At 34.4% G+C, this 16,308-nt stretch overlaps 2 protein-coding genes across 5 annotated transcripts; one reads left to right on the top strand and one right to left on the bottom strand.

The window, feature by feature from the left end:
- Positions 1-311: 311 nt before the first annotated feature.
- On the bottom strand, positions 312-2,959 carry ste14 (isoprenylcysteine carboxylmethyltransferase ste14). Of its 2 annotated transcripts, XM_073093554.1 has the most exons (6): positions 2,587-2,959; positions 2,221-2,259; positions 1,713-1,971; positions 1,222-1,331; positions 976-1,083; positions 312-592 (listed from the first exon to the last, which is right to left on the bottom strand). In XM_073093554.1, the coding sequence occupies exons 1-6, from the start codon at positions 2,800-2,802 to the stop codon at positions 374-376; spliced, it is 951 nt and encodes a 316-aa protein (XP_072949655.1). In that variant the 5' UTR covers positions 2,803-2,959; the 3' UTR covers positions 312-373. The 2 variants fall into 2 exon arrangements, with proteins under 2 accessions (XP_072949655.1, XP_072949656.1); XM_073093555.1 differs by lacking the exon at positions 2,221-2,259.
- Positions 2,960-3,361: 402 nt separating this feature from the next.
- On the top strand, positions 3,362-15,031 carry Cp110 (Centriolar coiled coil protein 110kDa). 3 transcript variants are annotated; one of them, XM_073093550.1, is made up of 7 exons: positions 3,362-3,573; positions 6,013-6,220; positions 7,218-9,275; positions 11,620-11,808; positions 13,265-13,407; positions 13,987-14,072; positions 14,808-15,031. In XM_073093550.1, the coding sequence occupies exons 2-7, from the start codon at positions 6,128-6,130 to the stop codon at positions 14,879-14,881; spliced, it is 2,643 nt and encodes an 880-aa protein (XP_072949651.1). In that variant the 5' UTR covers positions 3,362-3,573; positions 6,013-6,127; the 3' UTR covers positions 14,882-15,031. The 3 variants fall into 3 exon arrangements, with proteins under 3 accessions (XP_072949651.1, XP_072949654.1, XP_072949652.1); XM_073093553.1 differs by lacking the exons at positions 3,362-3,573; positions 11,620-11,808 and having other exon boundaries at positions 5,880-6,220; XM_073093551.1 differs by lacking the exons at positions 3,362-3,573; positions 13,987-14,072 and having other exon boundaries at positions 5,880-6,220.
- The last annotated feature ends 1,277 nt before the right edge of the window (positions 15,032-16,308 follow it).

Below are 16,308 nucleotides of genomic sequence, written 5' to 3'. Positions count from 1 at the left end.
TTCTGCGCAACTTTTATGTCTTAAAATCCTTAGAAGGATATATGCTTAAATATATTAATTACATAAATACATTTATATGTCAGTCATTACAATAATTAAATGTTGATTCTAGAACAATAAAAAACATTTTATACAAATACAAATGAGGATAAATGTTATTCACAGTGAGTGTTAATGTAAAAGAGAACAATAAAAAATATGTCATCCTTAAAACTGATATGAGGTATAATTTATAGTATTTAGTCTTCAAGTTGTTTTCATTAACACCGCCTGTCTAGTATCTATTAAAGTTTCACTGTCACTGAGTCACAATCACTTCAATATTGTTTAAACTGCTTTACTTTGCACTAAATAAAATAAGAACAAATATTCTTCAATAACTCCAATGTTCATCCTTCAATTCCTGTTCAGTGTTCTCCGGTACATAGCCCTTGATGAAGGGCAGGCCAGTGCCGACTGCCTTCTGGTACTCGGCATACTGGTGGCCGAAGAACGAGAGCAGCGTGAGCTCCTCGGCGTACACGCGCTCCCGGAAGAACGTCCACGACGCCAGCGTGTAGATGATCACACACACTGGATTTAATAATGTAACCTGTGAAACAAAACAGATTCTAAAATATTTTTTATTTCTCAAACCTACTGTTAAGACAGATGAACTGACCATCGGCATTTAGTCACCTGTGCGTATTTTTATAACCAAATTTGGAATAACACACTCTATGATGTGTGTGAGTAAGACCAGGGGCGGTCCTAGGGCGATACGAACGGTGCGACCGTACAGGGCGTCATAATAAGAGGCGCCGAAAACACATACGAATATATACGATAACGTAAAACTTGTCAGTGAAACAGAGTTGTGTCTTGATTTCAAAACACAAACTCCGTTTAACTAGAATAAAAGGTGTCAAATGGACAAATCACAAAAAGATGTAAACTGCATTTTTATTCAACAACAAAAATAATTTTATCACTTACTTGTGTTCCAATAGACCAGTAGAACCAGCCTACGTAGCTGGGGTGCCGACATATGGAATATACACCGTGTGTAACCAGCTTATGGTCAGCCCGCTTCACAAACTGCACCTGAAAATATTAAAACTGGTTAGGACTAGAGTAAGAACTAAAATTTATCAAATTTATACTTCTGTTGTAATTTTTAAAATATTAAATTAAGTACATAACAAATCTACTCTGAACCTATTTCTTAACATAAAAACTTACAGTATGATTGAAATTAGTTTTAGCAGTATACATTGCTGATTTTCGTAGTATTTCTCCATGAATGCAAATAATAACACCTATGGCTGATAACCAATACATTGTTTTCATATCTGAAAAGAAAGATGAATCAAGTTAAGCTATTAAAATTGTCTTTTTCAACTTACAATACAACCTTTATATGAAATTTTATGGCATAACCCCCTTTATTGGCAGTCGGTAAAAATACTAACAGGGTCTATTTCTAAGCCTTTCTTGCTGTTAAAATTGACACTTTATAGTATGTAAAAATAATTGAATAGGGCTTTTTGACATTTGACTATAAAGATCCCCTGTTCTTCCCCACAAACTTGTCAAATGATTTCTCATTTGAAGCATTCCAACTCATTTTTCAGGGACAGCAACTGGGGCAAAAGTCAGTCAGTGGGCAACCTCAGGTATAACTTCAATTCTTCTTAGGTAATGATTATAAAGATTCATGATAAAGAACTTACTGGGAAAGAAAAAGTATTCCACCGCCCACTCTACCCAACTGGTGACTGCAGCCACACCATACTGGACACTATGGTTCAGGATGAAGGAGTCAATTGTCAAGGTCCTCGGGTTCGTCAGAGCAACTGCCAGGAACTCCGAGAAGTGGAAGAAGGAGAGCACCATGGTGTACAGTCCAAACACTCTCCAGCCATTGTCAAATGTGCTCAAATGTAGGCCTGTTGCAAAGGTTGCGCCTAAGAAGGCCGATCTTATGGATACCTGAAATATTGTAATGTGGAAAATCAAATACATGCAAGTATAGTTCAATAGATACTACTTTATGGTGACCCACTAGCCAAGCCTTTAAAAATATATATGGAATCATATTGCTAAAGTGCATTTATTTAGTTTTCTAAAATATATATATTTTTATACCCTTTGGATGTTTCAAGTAGATATTTGTTTCAAGTTTGGATAGATATACCAACATAAATGTATCTTTAGCTCAATTGATATATCATAACTTACATGTTTGGGAGAAGTAGGCAGACTGATGTAAGCTAGTGGCTATAAAAACAGTGTATACATTAAAACTATTAACATTCATGTGACATACACAATTTTAAGTTCATAATTTACATCAACACTCATTTATGTCAAATATGCAAAAAAAAATTGAACTATCTGTAACCCAAAATATAATGTGTAATTTCGACCTCACAGTGTACTAGGCCAATATTTCATAAATTTATTTTGTATACAGTCATTTCATTGAAGTCTCACAAACGCCTACTCTATCGTTATTTTTTTTTAAACACTAATGACTGCATCTATACTCCGAAGGTCACAAGTCAAAGAAAATTAAAATTACATCCGACTAATTGGATAACTTACATCGTATGTAAATCCCTCGTAGCAATACCTCAATATGATATTCAACAGGCAGAAATAGAAAGCTGGACCCCAGTACGTAAGCATCCACAACTCCCCGGAATAGCCAAGAAAGCTCCCAGAGAAGAACGACGTCGTAAATATCAGGAACGATAAGGAAAAACACACGATGGATTGCCGCCCCGCGGGACACATGTTTTTTAAAAGAAGAGTATCCATTTTCTTCGTTATTTATTAATGATTTTTGTAGAGATAGCAATTAACAACAAAGACTATTTATATGATATATTATACCACTACTTTCCATTTAAACTACAAGTTCAGAAAATTCAATAAGCCGAATTTGCCATGACGGACGAGGAATGAGGCTTGTCAGTTTGACCACAGGTTTGACACTTTCACACCGCTGTGAGCTGTCCGCTATCAATCCAATTTTGACAGTAACTCATTGGACTATTTTGAGTTCATACATAAAACGTAGTGATTACAATCTCTTTGTTCATACATTTTTGTCATTACCATTTCATTATTATCTTTAAATTAAAATATAGTCGTATGTGACCTTGGCGCTTATTTATAGTCGTCTTTTTAATAGCTGCTGATAAGTCAAGCAATATTAAGTCAAGTTATCCGATTCTGTAGTCATGGCAACACACTAAGTTTGACAAATAGTAATTGGTTTGTTCTCATATGCAATTTATGTCGTTTTCTTCTACCTCTTCAAGTTTGTAATTGGTTTCTATGGTTTCAAGGCTCTGGGCTATTGGGCATTAATTCCTGTTTATGCCATGTGTATTGCTTAATAAGATTACGCTATGCATAGTACAACATAAAAACCACCCAAAATCTGCCGAAAGAAAACATTAACTTTTCGCAATTCAAATAAATTGATTCCGTTTAGTTTAGTCATCGTTTCAAAAATCGTAGCCGTATTATCTAACTGGAAATTTTATCGTATTTGATATGAGTGTGATTATTGGACATATAAATGTAAAGTATATTTAAAATTGCGTTAAAACAAATTTGTTTATGGGTCAGGACCAAATTTTTGACGGATTCAGAAAAACTGAAGTGTCCGACTCATAAGTGACAAAAACTTGCGTACTTTACACGCCTAAAAATAATTTGGCATATTTTATAATAATATCTTATGTTACTGTTAACAGTCTCATTCATCAAATAACTTAATTTGAAGCTTAATTTCTTTAAAAATAATATAATATCGAACTCTTTATATTTTTGCGCCATACAAAATACGCATGTCCTTGCTTGACTACCTAAGAATATTTTGGCCGAAGTTTTTGTTTGACGTAAGCTAGCATTCATACCTTGATATTATTAAATCCTTATAAACACCAGTAATCGTTTTCATTAACAATAGCACAATAACCATTGATAATATAGTTTTTACAATTAATTTTACATACGTCCCAAAATTCTTTCCATTGTAACACACCTGTTGTGCGACGCTATTATGTCCAATCCAAAAACCAGATTTAGGATTTAGTTGATTATTTAAGTATGGCAACATTGGCTTCAAGTATTGGCAATAACATTTTGGATAAACCGCCATGTTTTTTAAATGTCAGTTGATATTTTGTTTGTGTCGTCAGCGCGTGTCGTTAAGATTTCCGGACTTTAGGTGAGTAAAACTTTAATATTTTTTATGATTTTCTAGAAATTGAATTATATTTATTCATTCCTGTTATCTTTATTGTTAAATAGGAAGCAGAAGTGTTCAATTAATGGTTCAGTTTGTTAATTATTGCAAGTATTAGGTTATGTCGTGAACAATTTTCATTCCATTGTGCGATTTGTGACACGAAATTGTGCGACGTGTCACAAGGGAAATTTCTAAAGTTATGTTTACAATAATTCTTATGTCATTAACGAATTTAGTATTTTATTCGAAAATGTTTAAATATATTAACTTACTACATTATTTTAAATTACTACGCCAGAGGCCTAAAGGAGGGTACCTATTGTATTAGTTGGTATGTTTTGAGATGCTACTGGGTCTTATTAAAATTCTCATAATTTGGTATTTTATTAATAGTTATTTTTTGCCACATTTGTTGTCACGTTATATTTCTTTCCTGTTCCGATGTTTGTAAATCTCAGTATTTTTTTCATCTCAAGCATGTTTATTAATAAATTTAAAATAGATAGGGTACCTACTTTTTGGGACTCGTAATTTAAGAAAAAAAGTTTTTCTATAAAAGGTTTTGCTTAGTCTTAGCTTTTCTTAGTTTTTATTTATTCTTAGCGAGCTTGCTCATGAGGCGATTCGTGCGATTTGCAATTTCTACTTACTAAAAATGAAAATTGTCCTTGCGTCGCGTCGGTCAAATTGCATCACATCGCGTCATCAGCAAGCTCGCTTAGGCTCAAAACTCAGTTTTATAATGCATTAAAGTATTAGACTCTTTAATTTCTTGGGAATATGATTTAACGCCTCCGCTGGCCGTCTGGCCGCTGCCTTTTGATGAGTTTTTAGCCTTAAAAGTATGTTCATTGCAACAGTGAAAATTCTTTTAAATAATTCTGATAGGTTTATGTTTTTTCTCGATTCTTCGTGTGAAGTTAAGCAAGTCAAATTAGCAGTTAATGTTATTTGTCAAGACCGAGTACCTTTTTCTTTTCAGATGCCTTTATCATCCGCTGAGCGATGTTGAAAGTACCGGGAGAAACTAAAAAGGGAAATCCCCAAAAATTTGAAGAAATGAAGAAGAAAAACTTGGAAAGAACGAAAGCTAAAAAACGAAAAATAGGCGATATGAGCGAAAATGAAAAACAAGATGTGAGAAAACAATGGAGAGATGCTAATGAGTGATTTTTTTAATTGAGCAGTAATATATAAACCAATGACTCATTAGTTTTCATTAAAGATTTTATTGTAATGTTATGTTTTAAATTTTAGTTTTTGTGCCATTAGTAGGTAACATAAGAATAACAAATAATAAATACAAAGTATTTTATAGGATACAATTAAGTAAGTAAAGTTGTTAATAAAAGCAGTAAATGGACCAATGACTATTTAATTGTATAAGAATTTTGAATGTTTAAAATTATTGTTGTAAGTGTAAGAAAAAACAAGCAGTGTTTTAGTTTTCGATTTATTAAATTTTTCTTGAAAGATGATGTTTTTTTTTTATATTCCACTTTTCTTAAAATCTTATGACTATTTGCACACACCCTTATAATTCTATTGTGCTACATTTATTTTCCAGTGTGACACATTCCGTTGTGATTTCCGTTGTGCAATTACGTCAAAAATTTGGTCCTGACCCTTATATCCATAGTAACTAGCTGTTTGAATAACTGACGTAATCGTTCCGTGACAACATCACTTATAGGCTCTTGCGGTTGAAATTAATTGTTTCAATAAAGTAATAGGGTTCAAAATCTGGTGTTTCATTTTTGTTCTAGTCACGGTACTTTTAATTTCCTCGAAAGTATATTAATAAAATGAGTTAGCGGGTTTGATACGTGCAGTGCGTGAAGTTTGTCGGCATTCGTGAATGCTGCAGGCGGTCCCGTAGATATGAACGACCCGTGGGACGTGAAATCAGTGAGACAGTCGAGCCAGTACCTGTCCTGCATGAAGATAAATGGTGTACCGCTCCTACCGCCTGTCGTAAGTTCCTTATTAGCCGATTCAAGGCATGCATTAGATCTGTAATTTCGCTGTTGATTTTTTAATAATAATAATAATTATAAATTAGATTCTTATAAGACTAATGAGTGACCAGTAGCATAGCTTCTTGTGTCCTAATGCTGGGCATGGGTCTCTTCCCACTATTAAGGTAGGCCTACAGAAAGTAGCAAAGATATAATATATTATATCATTTTAGCAGGGCATAATTTGGATTTAAGTGCAATATTTTATATATTACTTAATTATTAGTAGGTACTTCTTTGCAACACAGTACATCAGAGTATTTCCATTTTTTTCATTGAAGCCTTTTTATATTCTCAATTAATATATGTTTGTCTTATTTGTAGTACCTGATATTATTTTTATTTTTATCATGAGATGTTTTTATGTGGTTCTCAAGGATAGTGCGCCATATGCACATACCAATTATAATATTGTACCTTAATGAAAAATACAGTCGCTCACTCTCACTGCTGCGAACTAGTCATATTATTTCTTCCCATTAATATATTCTTGGCATAATACACACACACATGTCCACCAAAGATGCAACACATCTGTGACTGATTTCAGGTAGTACTAATCTTAAATGGAGTTGATTATATGTGTGCATGGGTTACTAGTCCCCCATACGGTCAGGTGGACTGCATGATCATTTGTCATTTATATAAATAGATTTTTTTAATAGTTGTGATTTTAAGTTTGGTATTTAGTTTCACGTGTCAATTTTCCTGATAAAACATTGTGATGTGGTGAAAGTTAATTGACATTCGAATAGGGTTTACCAAAATCTGCTTTGAATAAAACGTTAGAATAAAAAAGGTAAAAGGATTTAGTTCCATTTGTTACAGACTTAAAGTAATTGGTTTTTCATGTCATGTGACGTTTTTCAATTGTGACATAGTCTCTTGACAAATTGCACTATATCCCTGTTTACTTGTTTGTAAGATTTTCAAATCTTCAATTCTGATTACAGTTATCCAAAGAATGCCGCAAGGAGATGCAGTACTACAAGCTTTTAGCTAAAGAGGTTGAAAAGCGCATCTCCCAACTGAGGCCCTTTGTCATTGAAAGTGATACTGAATCCAGTGAAGATAAGACTGATGCCCCAGAACTTCCCGAGTCGGAACATAGTTACGAACTCGCTGCTGAAGACATTCAAGCCAACTTTAACATCAACATTGCAAAAGTTACAGAAGTTACAACTGACAACAACCATTTAGATTCCCCCAAGCTGTCCCCCGACTGCACTGAAATCACCAAAATATCCAATTTTACTGTTGACAGTGATAGCTCATCAAAAAATACCTCTAAATTCGTCATCGATTTGAGTTTAAGTATCAATGAAACTGGCAAAAGCTTTAAAGACAATTTTAAAAGCCCTGAAAACTCTACTCCTCCAGTTGAATTACCAGAACGGGATTGTGAATATGTACCAAAATCAACTTTACAAAGACCAAATTCAATTGACCTGAATGCCAAAGGGGAAATAAAAGATTCATTAAAGGATAAACTCAATTTTAGCTTCAGTCTTAATAGGGATAATTTGACTGATCCCACCCCTAATTTAAGTTTGCCTCATGATGGACCGTCATCTCTAAGCGCCAAAAGTTTTACAGGATCACTCATTGACATCTACACAGAAAGCATAAAAGAATCGAAAACTAAACCACTAATTCGTCAAAGGTCGTATACTGTGCTAAAACCTAGTCCTATGCTTATAGCTCATCTAGAAGTTCAATCCCTTAACACTGGCGTTGAGATGACGTCTATTTCTATGAGTGAATCGCTTTCGAATCTTAGTTCATCAAATAAAAAACGTAGAAGTTGGGATTTAGAATCTGCTAAAGCTAAATGGTCAAATATGGCGTTAGAACTAAAGCAAAAAAATATATCTAACCATACTAAACCTAATGGAGTAACTAAAGAACAAACAGTTAAATCGGCAGCCAAAAAAACTATTCAGTCAACACCACCGAGGGCGAAATCGGTGACCCAGGAGCGACCTAAGCGAATCATCCCATCTCCTAAGGTAATTAATAAAACTGAACCAATTCAAAAACCAAAAAAGGCTCTAAGTCCAGTTCGAAATACGACTACAAATCACAATGCGAACAAAACGCCCGCTTCTACAAAACCGACTAATCAGAAGGTTGAGGCTGTAAAAAAACCCCAATTAATTTCTGAATCTGATGATCCTGCGACGCGCGTTCGTGAACTATACGAAAAGATTCAAAAACAACAGCTCGTCCAAATGGCTAACTTGGTCGATAAACAGAAACGTGAGCAAATGCTTTTACAGCAAGTTTTTGAAGAGCAAAATAATTTGCTATTCACTCAACTTAAAACAATATGCCCCAAATCTCCTAACGAAATCAAAGAAGCCTGGATAGATAATATCAAGGAACCTGCAGATCGAGGACCAGTAAGCCTTAGCCAATTGATTAACCAAAAAACACCTGACCAGAGTTCTTACGAGAGCCCAGTACTATCTACTTTAACTGATACTCATAATTACATTAATCAATGTGATAATGTGCTAAAGAAAAGTCGAGATATAACTGGCAGTATCAAGAAACCACAACCGAAAAGAAATTCTGTACAGCCAAAAGAAAAGGCCCCATCTCCTAAATCGCATTCTGAGGGTAGCAGGACGCGGACTCATTCGCCGACTGCAAGAAACACCTCAACGTCAAGAAAGCTAACCTACGAGACGAGCTTGTCATCGGATCGCGATTACGATCCGATACTCACCGATCGAACGAACGATACTATGGCGGATCTTAATGTAACTTTTCCTTCCGACCACAGCGATGATTGCCAGCCTTGTCCTCATAACAACATAGTTATGAATAACTTGTGCTCGAAAGATGTGGTAATGGTTTGCCAAAACTCTGTTTCGGTGAGAACGCCGTGCAGTGAACCTAATGAAAGATCAGTCAGAAGTAGCAGAGGCACCAAACCGCATTCTTTAAACAGCACGTGTATTCGCCAAAATAGACAAAACATTTTCAGGCCACCCACTGCACAAGAAGTAAGTATTTATTTTTACTTTGAGTATTTTCCGTTCCTTTACATTGTCAAATTGTGGCCAAATTTTTATTTATCTATTATTTACTCTTTTTTACACATTGGGCAAAGTTAATGAAACTCAATTTTTATATGTTACGTCTTATGTTCCATAGCCAATCATAAAGGAATTGCATGTCTTGTTTTCTTTTCTTGTCGTGTTTGGTTTTCTCTTGTTTTGTCATATACATTGATCCATAGAAAAGAAAAGCAAGTAGAAGTGGTAAGTACGAGCGAATGTATCGGAACCGTTGTCCCCAAACTCACACTTGCGTTTTTCTTGTTACATATAACACTACTAAAGTAAATATCATTTTATTGGTCGTTTATAGTTAACTAGAAACAATTCTAAAATATACAGAATGAATATGTAAAAACAACTTAGGCGCATATAATATTAAGGTTTATTTTGCTACAACATTTAAAAGCATTTACGTCATTTAGTATTTGAAAATGTAGTTCCGCTACTTGACCATAGATGGCAGTGATTGGGCTTGATGCAATTATAGCCCTAAGCACATTAAACTTACGGACCAAACTTGCGTAATATTTCTCCTACTGGAATAGAGCAAAAGTATAAAATTATCGATAAAATTATCGATACTCATCGATCTACTGTGAGCTATAAATGTGGAATAGAATTAAAATTAAACAAGGATTAATTATTAAGAAGTAAAACAAAAAAAAAACCATAAGTATTACCTACATAGGTAGGTTACATGTCATGAACGTAGGTTATGTAAGTAGGAGTCCTAAAAATGAATGCACGAAACGAAAATGTTCCCGAAAGCAGTCGATTATTTGTAATTTTTTATGACACAGTAATTTCATAATGCTGTTTAAAAGGGCAGCTTAAGATTTTGTTACATATATAGGGTAACAGATAATACTAATATAGGGTAACAGATTTTAAAGGTGGTAGAACCCTTTGTGGTTCGACTCCGGCGGCACCACCGCCACACCTATTTCTACCTAATAACAGCAGTGTTAGGCGCTGCTGTGTTCCGGTTTGAAGGGTGTGGTAAGGGAGACAGACTTTTCCGAGGCGTTCCAGCTTAGTCCTCAGGGGTAGCGGCGCATCTGTGGCCGACCTTAAATAGGAATATCTAATCCTATCTGGGGTAGATTACAGATGTCCATGGGCGGCAGTAGCCACTTACCATCAGGTGGACTGCATGCTCGTCTGCTACTCCTATATTATATAAAAAAAAAAAAAAAAAAAAAAAGATAAAGTTTTTAGCTATTTAGGCTGCCGCATATTTTAAATTTGTTTTAAAAATATATTATAAAAAAATAGTTAGGTTAAAATGTTCAAGACTCTAAATACTACGTACTACGTAATTTACGTATTTTTGTACATAGATATATTTTGTAAATGAGATAAAGTAAATATATAAATGTTAAACATTTAGTAATTGACCGCATCCTTAACAATTATATAGCTTTTGTCTATTTCTCCTTACTAGTAGCACTCATAAATCCAAGCTATGGAAAAATAATTAGATATATCATGAGAGATATGATATGTGAGTACACCTCAGTAGCTGTTACGTAGCCCACTCATATTACGATACTTACGCCCACCCATATTACGATACTTTTCGCCGCAAAACCCTAATTTTAGATTTATATAATTTTATTTTTTAAATAAAATATTTTACCCCTATAATAATGTATATTATAAAATATCGATAAGAAAAATTATACTTGCCCCCATCACTTATTGAGTAGCGTGGATTTTTCTAGACGTTTTGGTATGGTGGAATCAATTAAAAAATGAACTTTATTTGAAAGCAGTAAGGTTGATTTTAGCATGACTGTATGGAAATTATTTATAAATTTGATATTTTTAAGATTTTAGGAAAAATAAAATAAAATTGTACTCAGTGATGGTAAGAAACACCTCCATTTTTAATTGTCTTCTTTCTGCTATCATTTTTACATTCCAAAATAGCAGAATATGTCTTAATAATTTATTTTATTGAATTTGACAAACATCTGTCTCGGACCGATGCTCAAACATGAGTAGACTCGTTTGAAGGCAAGTGAGAGTAACACCGCCTAGTAGTGGAACCCGCGCCACGCCTACTTAGCACTTCCACTTGTTTTTTCTGTTCCATGCATTGATCCTTGTTATTCTTCTGCCTTTCTTTATCCTGTTTTCATCCACTCCTGTTTCTGCTTATCCTTCCGACACCTCGTTTCCTTGTTATAATTTGTCTGATCCTCAACGCTTTCATTCCTATTTTCGGCAATGTCTTCACAAATTGGTTTGTGACTCACAATTTTATGTAAGCACCCACTTGTAGTGCGCCGCGGCGACGACAATCGTAGCGTACGCCAAGGGGTACCTGGTCCGTCGGCTGATGAAGACGGAGCGCGTTCAGTCGACGGTGCAGACCATCAAGGACGCGCTGCTGTGCGCTCTCCAACTGCACCAGGATAGGGAGGGGATCCGGGGAGCTGACGTGGATCTGCACCGGCGTTTGATACAGCAGGTGATGCACGGGTGTAAACAAAGCGATGTCGGTCAAAAATCAAGATTTATACATCTTGAAACATTATTCAAGTGTAAAAGAAAGATTTATAGAGGGAAACCAAATAGATATTGGTAATTTCGTAGTTTCATTCACTGATGTATGTCGTTGAGTTGAATCGCTCATCTTTTTGTTGCTCTGAGCAGCCGAAACAAGTAATAAAAAGGTTTTTTAATTCAAGTTAATTTTAATTTATATACAAGTCAATTCATTATCATTATTAAGTCAATATACTTAGATCTTTAAAATCCGTATTATGATTAGGATTACATATAATAATATTTTTTTAGACCCTTCAGTGCATTGGGGAAACCTTCATCTTCCACGTATGATTTGCAAAAGAAATATTAGAAATAGGTGTTACACTGCAGATCACACCCGATTATGTTTTCGTGACGAAATTATCCGTCAGGATTTGTATACGAAAACGAAGTGCATAATTCAAAGGGAAGATTAAGAAAGTTTGGGGGAATTTGAGTTTCAGTTAGTTTCCATGAATAGAAAATTGCATAAAAATCCACAGATAGCACGGCACACAATGAATGGAACGGTATACATTTTAGTATAAAACATCAACTCTATTATAAGAATGATGATGTCAGTCAGTTACGATTTACGAATTGGCAGCAATTTGCCCATTAGCTTTTCTGCTTGAGGTGGTGGTGGCACTTTACTGCTTATTTTTATTTAATCTTAGGCATACGTAATCTACTGAATGTTATTCAAATATGTACAATGATTTAGTGATTCCATTAGCGTATATAGGCGAAGAATGAGACATTAAGGGTAATGAAGGTCCTATTATGGTAGGCGTAATTACTTCTTGCATAGTGATTCACAATTTGCATTGCGCAAGTCGATCGAACAAACTGAATTGTTTGTATTATAATTATGACTTGTAAGTTGTTGTTTGTGAGTTTTTATGTATTGCAGAGTAGTATGGCAAATTATATTTTAGAAAAAAAACGCTCTAAAGTGTAATTGAACTAATTCAAACACAGAATTTAAAGAAAATAGAGCTCTGCATTCCTGTTTCCTTGGAACGGTTATTAGGATTATGCTGAAATGACACCATTGCAATAAAAAAATCTGTAGCAACTTAAGTTTATATTGACTCTGATACTGCTGCATTCTTACAAACAAACGCAAAATATTTGAGGTCTTCACTTTAGTCCCCAGATGTGAATAAAATAGATAACCTGTAATGACCATTTTGCATCAAATGCACTATTTTTATTACATTCAACAACATATTTCTGAGTCATTCATCATGAGTGTATACTTATTACGTTTGAGATGATCACGGACGACCATCAAGAGCGTAGGTTTCCCTACAATCTTCTCCATTATGAAAGCAAATCAATAAATCTAAAAGTCATAGCTATTGTACTAATATGTATAAATTGGTGTTGTCCAGATAACAGCGGCGTGTTACGCGCTGCACGACACGTTCGTAGCGAGCTCGCCGGCGGAGCGCTGCGGCATGATCGCGGCGGACCGCGGCCGGCGACGCTCGCTCGCCGCGCGCCCGCCGCCGCCGCCGCGACAGTACAAGCCCACGTGAGTGCTGACACCACCATGTTACACTTATGACACCCTAGTATTTCACACATAATAATTAACAATTGACTAAATAACCGAATTAACTAAATTTTGGAATAGATTTTTTCAAGTTCGAAATTATAATGATATTTTAAAATAAAATAGAACCATCTTAATGGGCGATTCAAAAAGTTGCGGCACTTGTTGTGGGATATTTTGCGGCAATTTTATTGGCCCGTGCTACCTATTAGCAATTTATTTGGTAAGTTTGTCTATGATTGTCATATTTTTAAAAAATATATAAACGAATATACAATAAGTTAAAACAAATTAATAACGAATATGATGTAGTATGATATGTAATACAGAATAAGATAATACAGTTTGGTACAGAAGCGAGACACCCTTATACTTTATGCACAGATATAATTTTATTATACTTTATCATCATGTTTAGCATTTCCAATAACAACATATAATATTACACTTCGATAATAATAAAAATATAATGTAGTTTATATAACACTGTTCATATATTTTTATATTATTTAGTGGTGTATTCTATTATGTATCATGTTGATGATATATCACACACAGGGACATAATGTCGCAAAGCCACAGCGGCGCGTTCCCGACGCGCGCCAAGCGCTCGCCCGCGTCGCTGATGACTCAGTCCAACTATGGTAACCGCCCGCTATCGAATGTTGCCAGCTTGCAATGTTAGCAGCATTACACACTGCGGAATGGCTCTCGCTTTTTTCGTTTTAGTTTTCATCGACTGCCAATAATTTCTCGATGGTCATTATTTTTTAAATGAGGAACAGCAAAAAGATAATTGTTTATTAGTTCAATATTCCTATTATTCTGGTAGCACTTGAGCAATACTCCTTTTTATGTTCTCTTCCTTTTAGTCCTATTTTGCACGATTAATATTTCTTGGTCCTTCTATAGACTTTTTCCTCATCTTTTTATTTCATAAATATATTTATTTGCAGAGCTATTTTGAATTATTATTGTACTTTAATCTGCATCCTTGTTGCCTGTGTCGTTACTGTATGTTTTAAACTAATATAATATATCAAATTGTATGCACTTGATTATTGCAATTAGTGCAAAAAATACTATTAATCTTAATTTATTATATGATTGTTACTTATTAAACATTTAAAATTGAATTGAACTAAATGATAAAATGAATGAATGAATTATTATACATACGCTAAGTTCACCTCTACTGAAATTATTACTACATGAAACCAGCATACATTTCCTTATATTTGTATGTTACACTCCAGATCTCATTGTTAAGTAGCTTGGCATGTGTAGGCGTTATAAACATATTATCATGTCTAATTTCTAAGTGAGTATGGCCGCCCAACTATTAATTTTGTTACTAAATAACGTAATTCCGTGTGCAGAGACCTTTAGCGGCGAGAAGTGCGGCGTGCGCGCGCGCTACATGCCGAGCCCGCGGCGCCGCCCGTGGCGCTGACCCGCTGCCCCCCAGTCCCCCTCGGACTACATGCACTAATACTCAACACAACCTTTGGTTCTACTTGTCTCGATATAAACTACAATATTTATTATAACACTTCCCCAAAATAACTACTTTTAATTATTTATTATAGTGACTTAAAACTATTAGAGGAAGAGAATTACCAAGTGAATAATTTGTATTTTTTTAAATATTTGTGTTAATTTAAATTATTGACGTACTATCCATCTAAAATAGTAATCGAGACAAGTGGAACAATACCTTACTTTATACTGATTTAAGAGTGTCATGATAGTTTTGTAGGAAATTGTATGCGAATGAAGCAATATAAATGTGCCTTCGGTTACATTTTATTCGGTAGCGACGAAATTTTAATCGGATTTGGTCGAATCGGATCGGAAAATAACTCTGGAACCTCGGAACATGACATGACATTCCGTAGACTTGGATACGCTTTATATGATTTTCAATGCTTTAATAAATTATGTATAAATGTTTTTTATTTTTATATGGTACATTAGCGACGCTCGGTCGTACTCCGGGCGTTAAACGGACAAGGTTGTAATCACGATAACTTTATACTGTTGCATTTCCTACGCATTAAAATAACATATTTTAGAATTTTAAATATTCAAGTGTTAGTGTTTAGCCTATATAAGTGTCTAATGTTTGCAGAACATGGTTCAAAATATAATAACAAAAGCATTTTAGCATTTAAGTGATAAATTAAGGTTGTACTCTGCAATGCAAAGCTTCCGTTGTGGTGCTTGGCAAATGCTCATAAGTTATCAAATCTGTATTGTAACCAACCATAATATATTATTTAACCACTTGTCAACATGTAACATTCTAAGCGCTATTTCTATGAAAATATGGGAAATATTATCAAAATGTAATCTTTTATACGTGGCTTTTAGTATTCAGTTATTTAGTTTCATGAATACGAATTAGCGTAATAAGTAAAATGTCTAGTAACACTAATCATAAATTTTCACCTTATAATAAACGATACATAATTCATGTCATACGAAGTTAAATATTACGTGGAATATACGTTCTCTAGTCATCTCGATGAAAATCTGATCATTGGCATTAAGGTATTTATTGGTTAGACCTATTTATAAAAAAAAATGTGCCACTGTCTTTCCCGCCGAATTTAATTTGATTCCCATTTAATCAAGATATAATTCATTTGAACGGTTCTGAAGCAATTTACATGCTAAGGCGAGAAACAATGGATGTTATTTTGTAATTGAACCCATTTTATGACTGAATATTGTCTGTAAATTTCTTATTTCTACTTGTATCTTTAATGTAGAATGTATTTTCTCACAACGCTTACCTATATCTAATGTAATTTTAAATAAACCCTTTTGAAAAATAGAGTACAGTGCTGTAAACACCAAAATGTAACCCCTTGACCT

The sequence above is a fragment of the Epargyreus clarus genome, unplaced genomic scaffold (assembly GCF_041222505.1).
Source record: "Epargyreus clarus isolate Ecla_fem2 unplaced genomic scaffold, WU_Ecla_fem_2.2 ptg000004l, whole genome shotgun sequence".
Lineage (NCBI taxonomy): Eukaryota > Metazoa > Arthropoda > Insecta > Lepidoptera > Hesperiidae > Epargyreus > Epargyreus clarus.
Note: the sequence above shows the minus strand (reverse complement) of the source record. Positions and strands in the feature narration are given on the sequence as shown.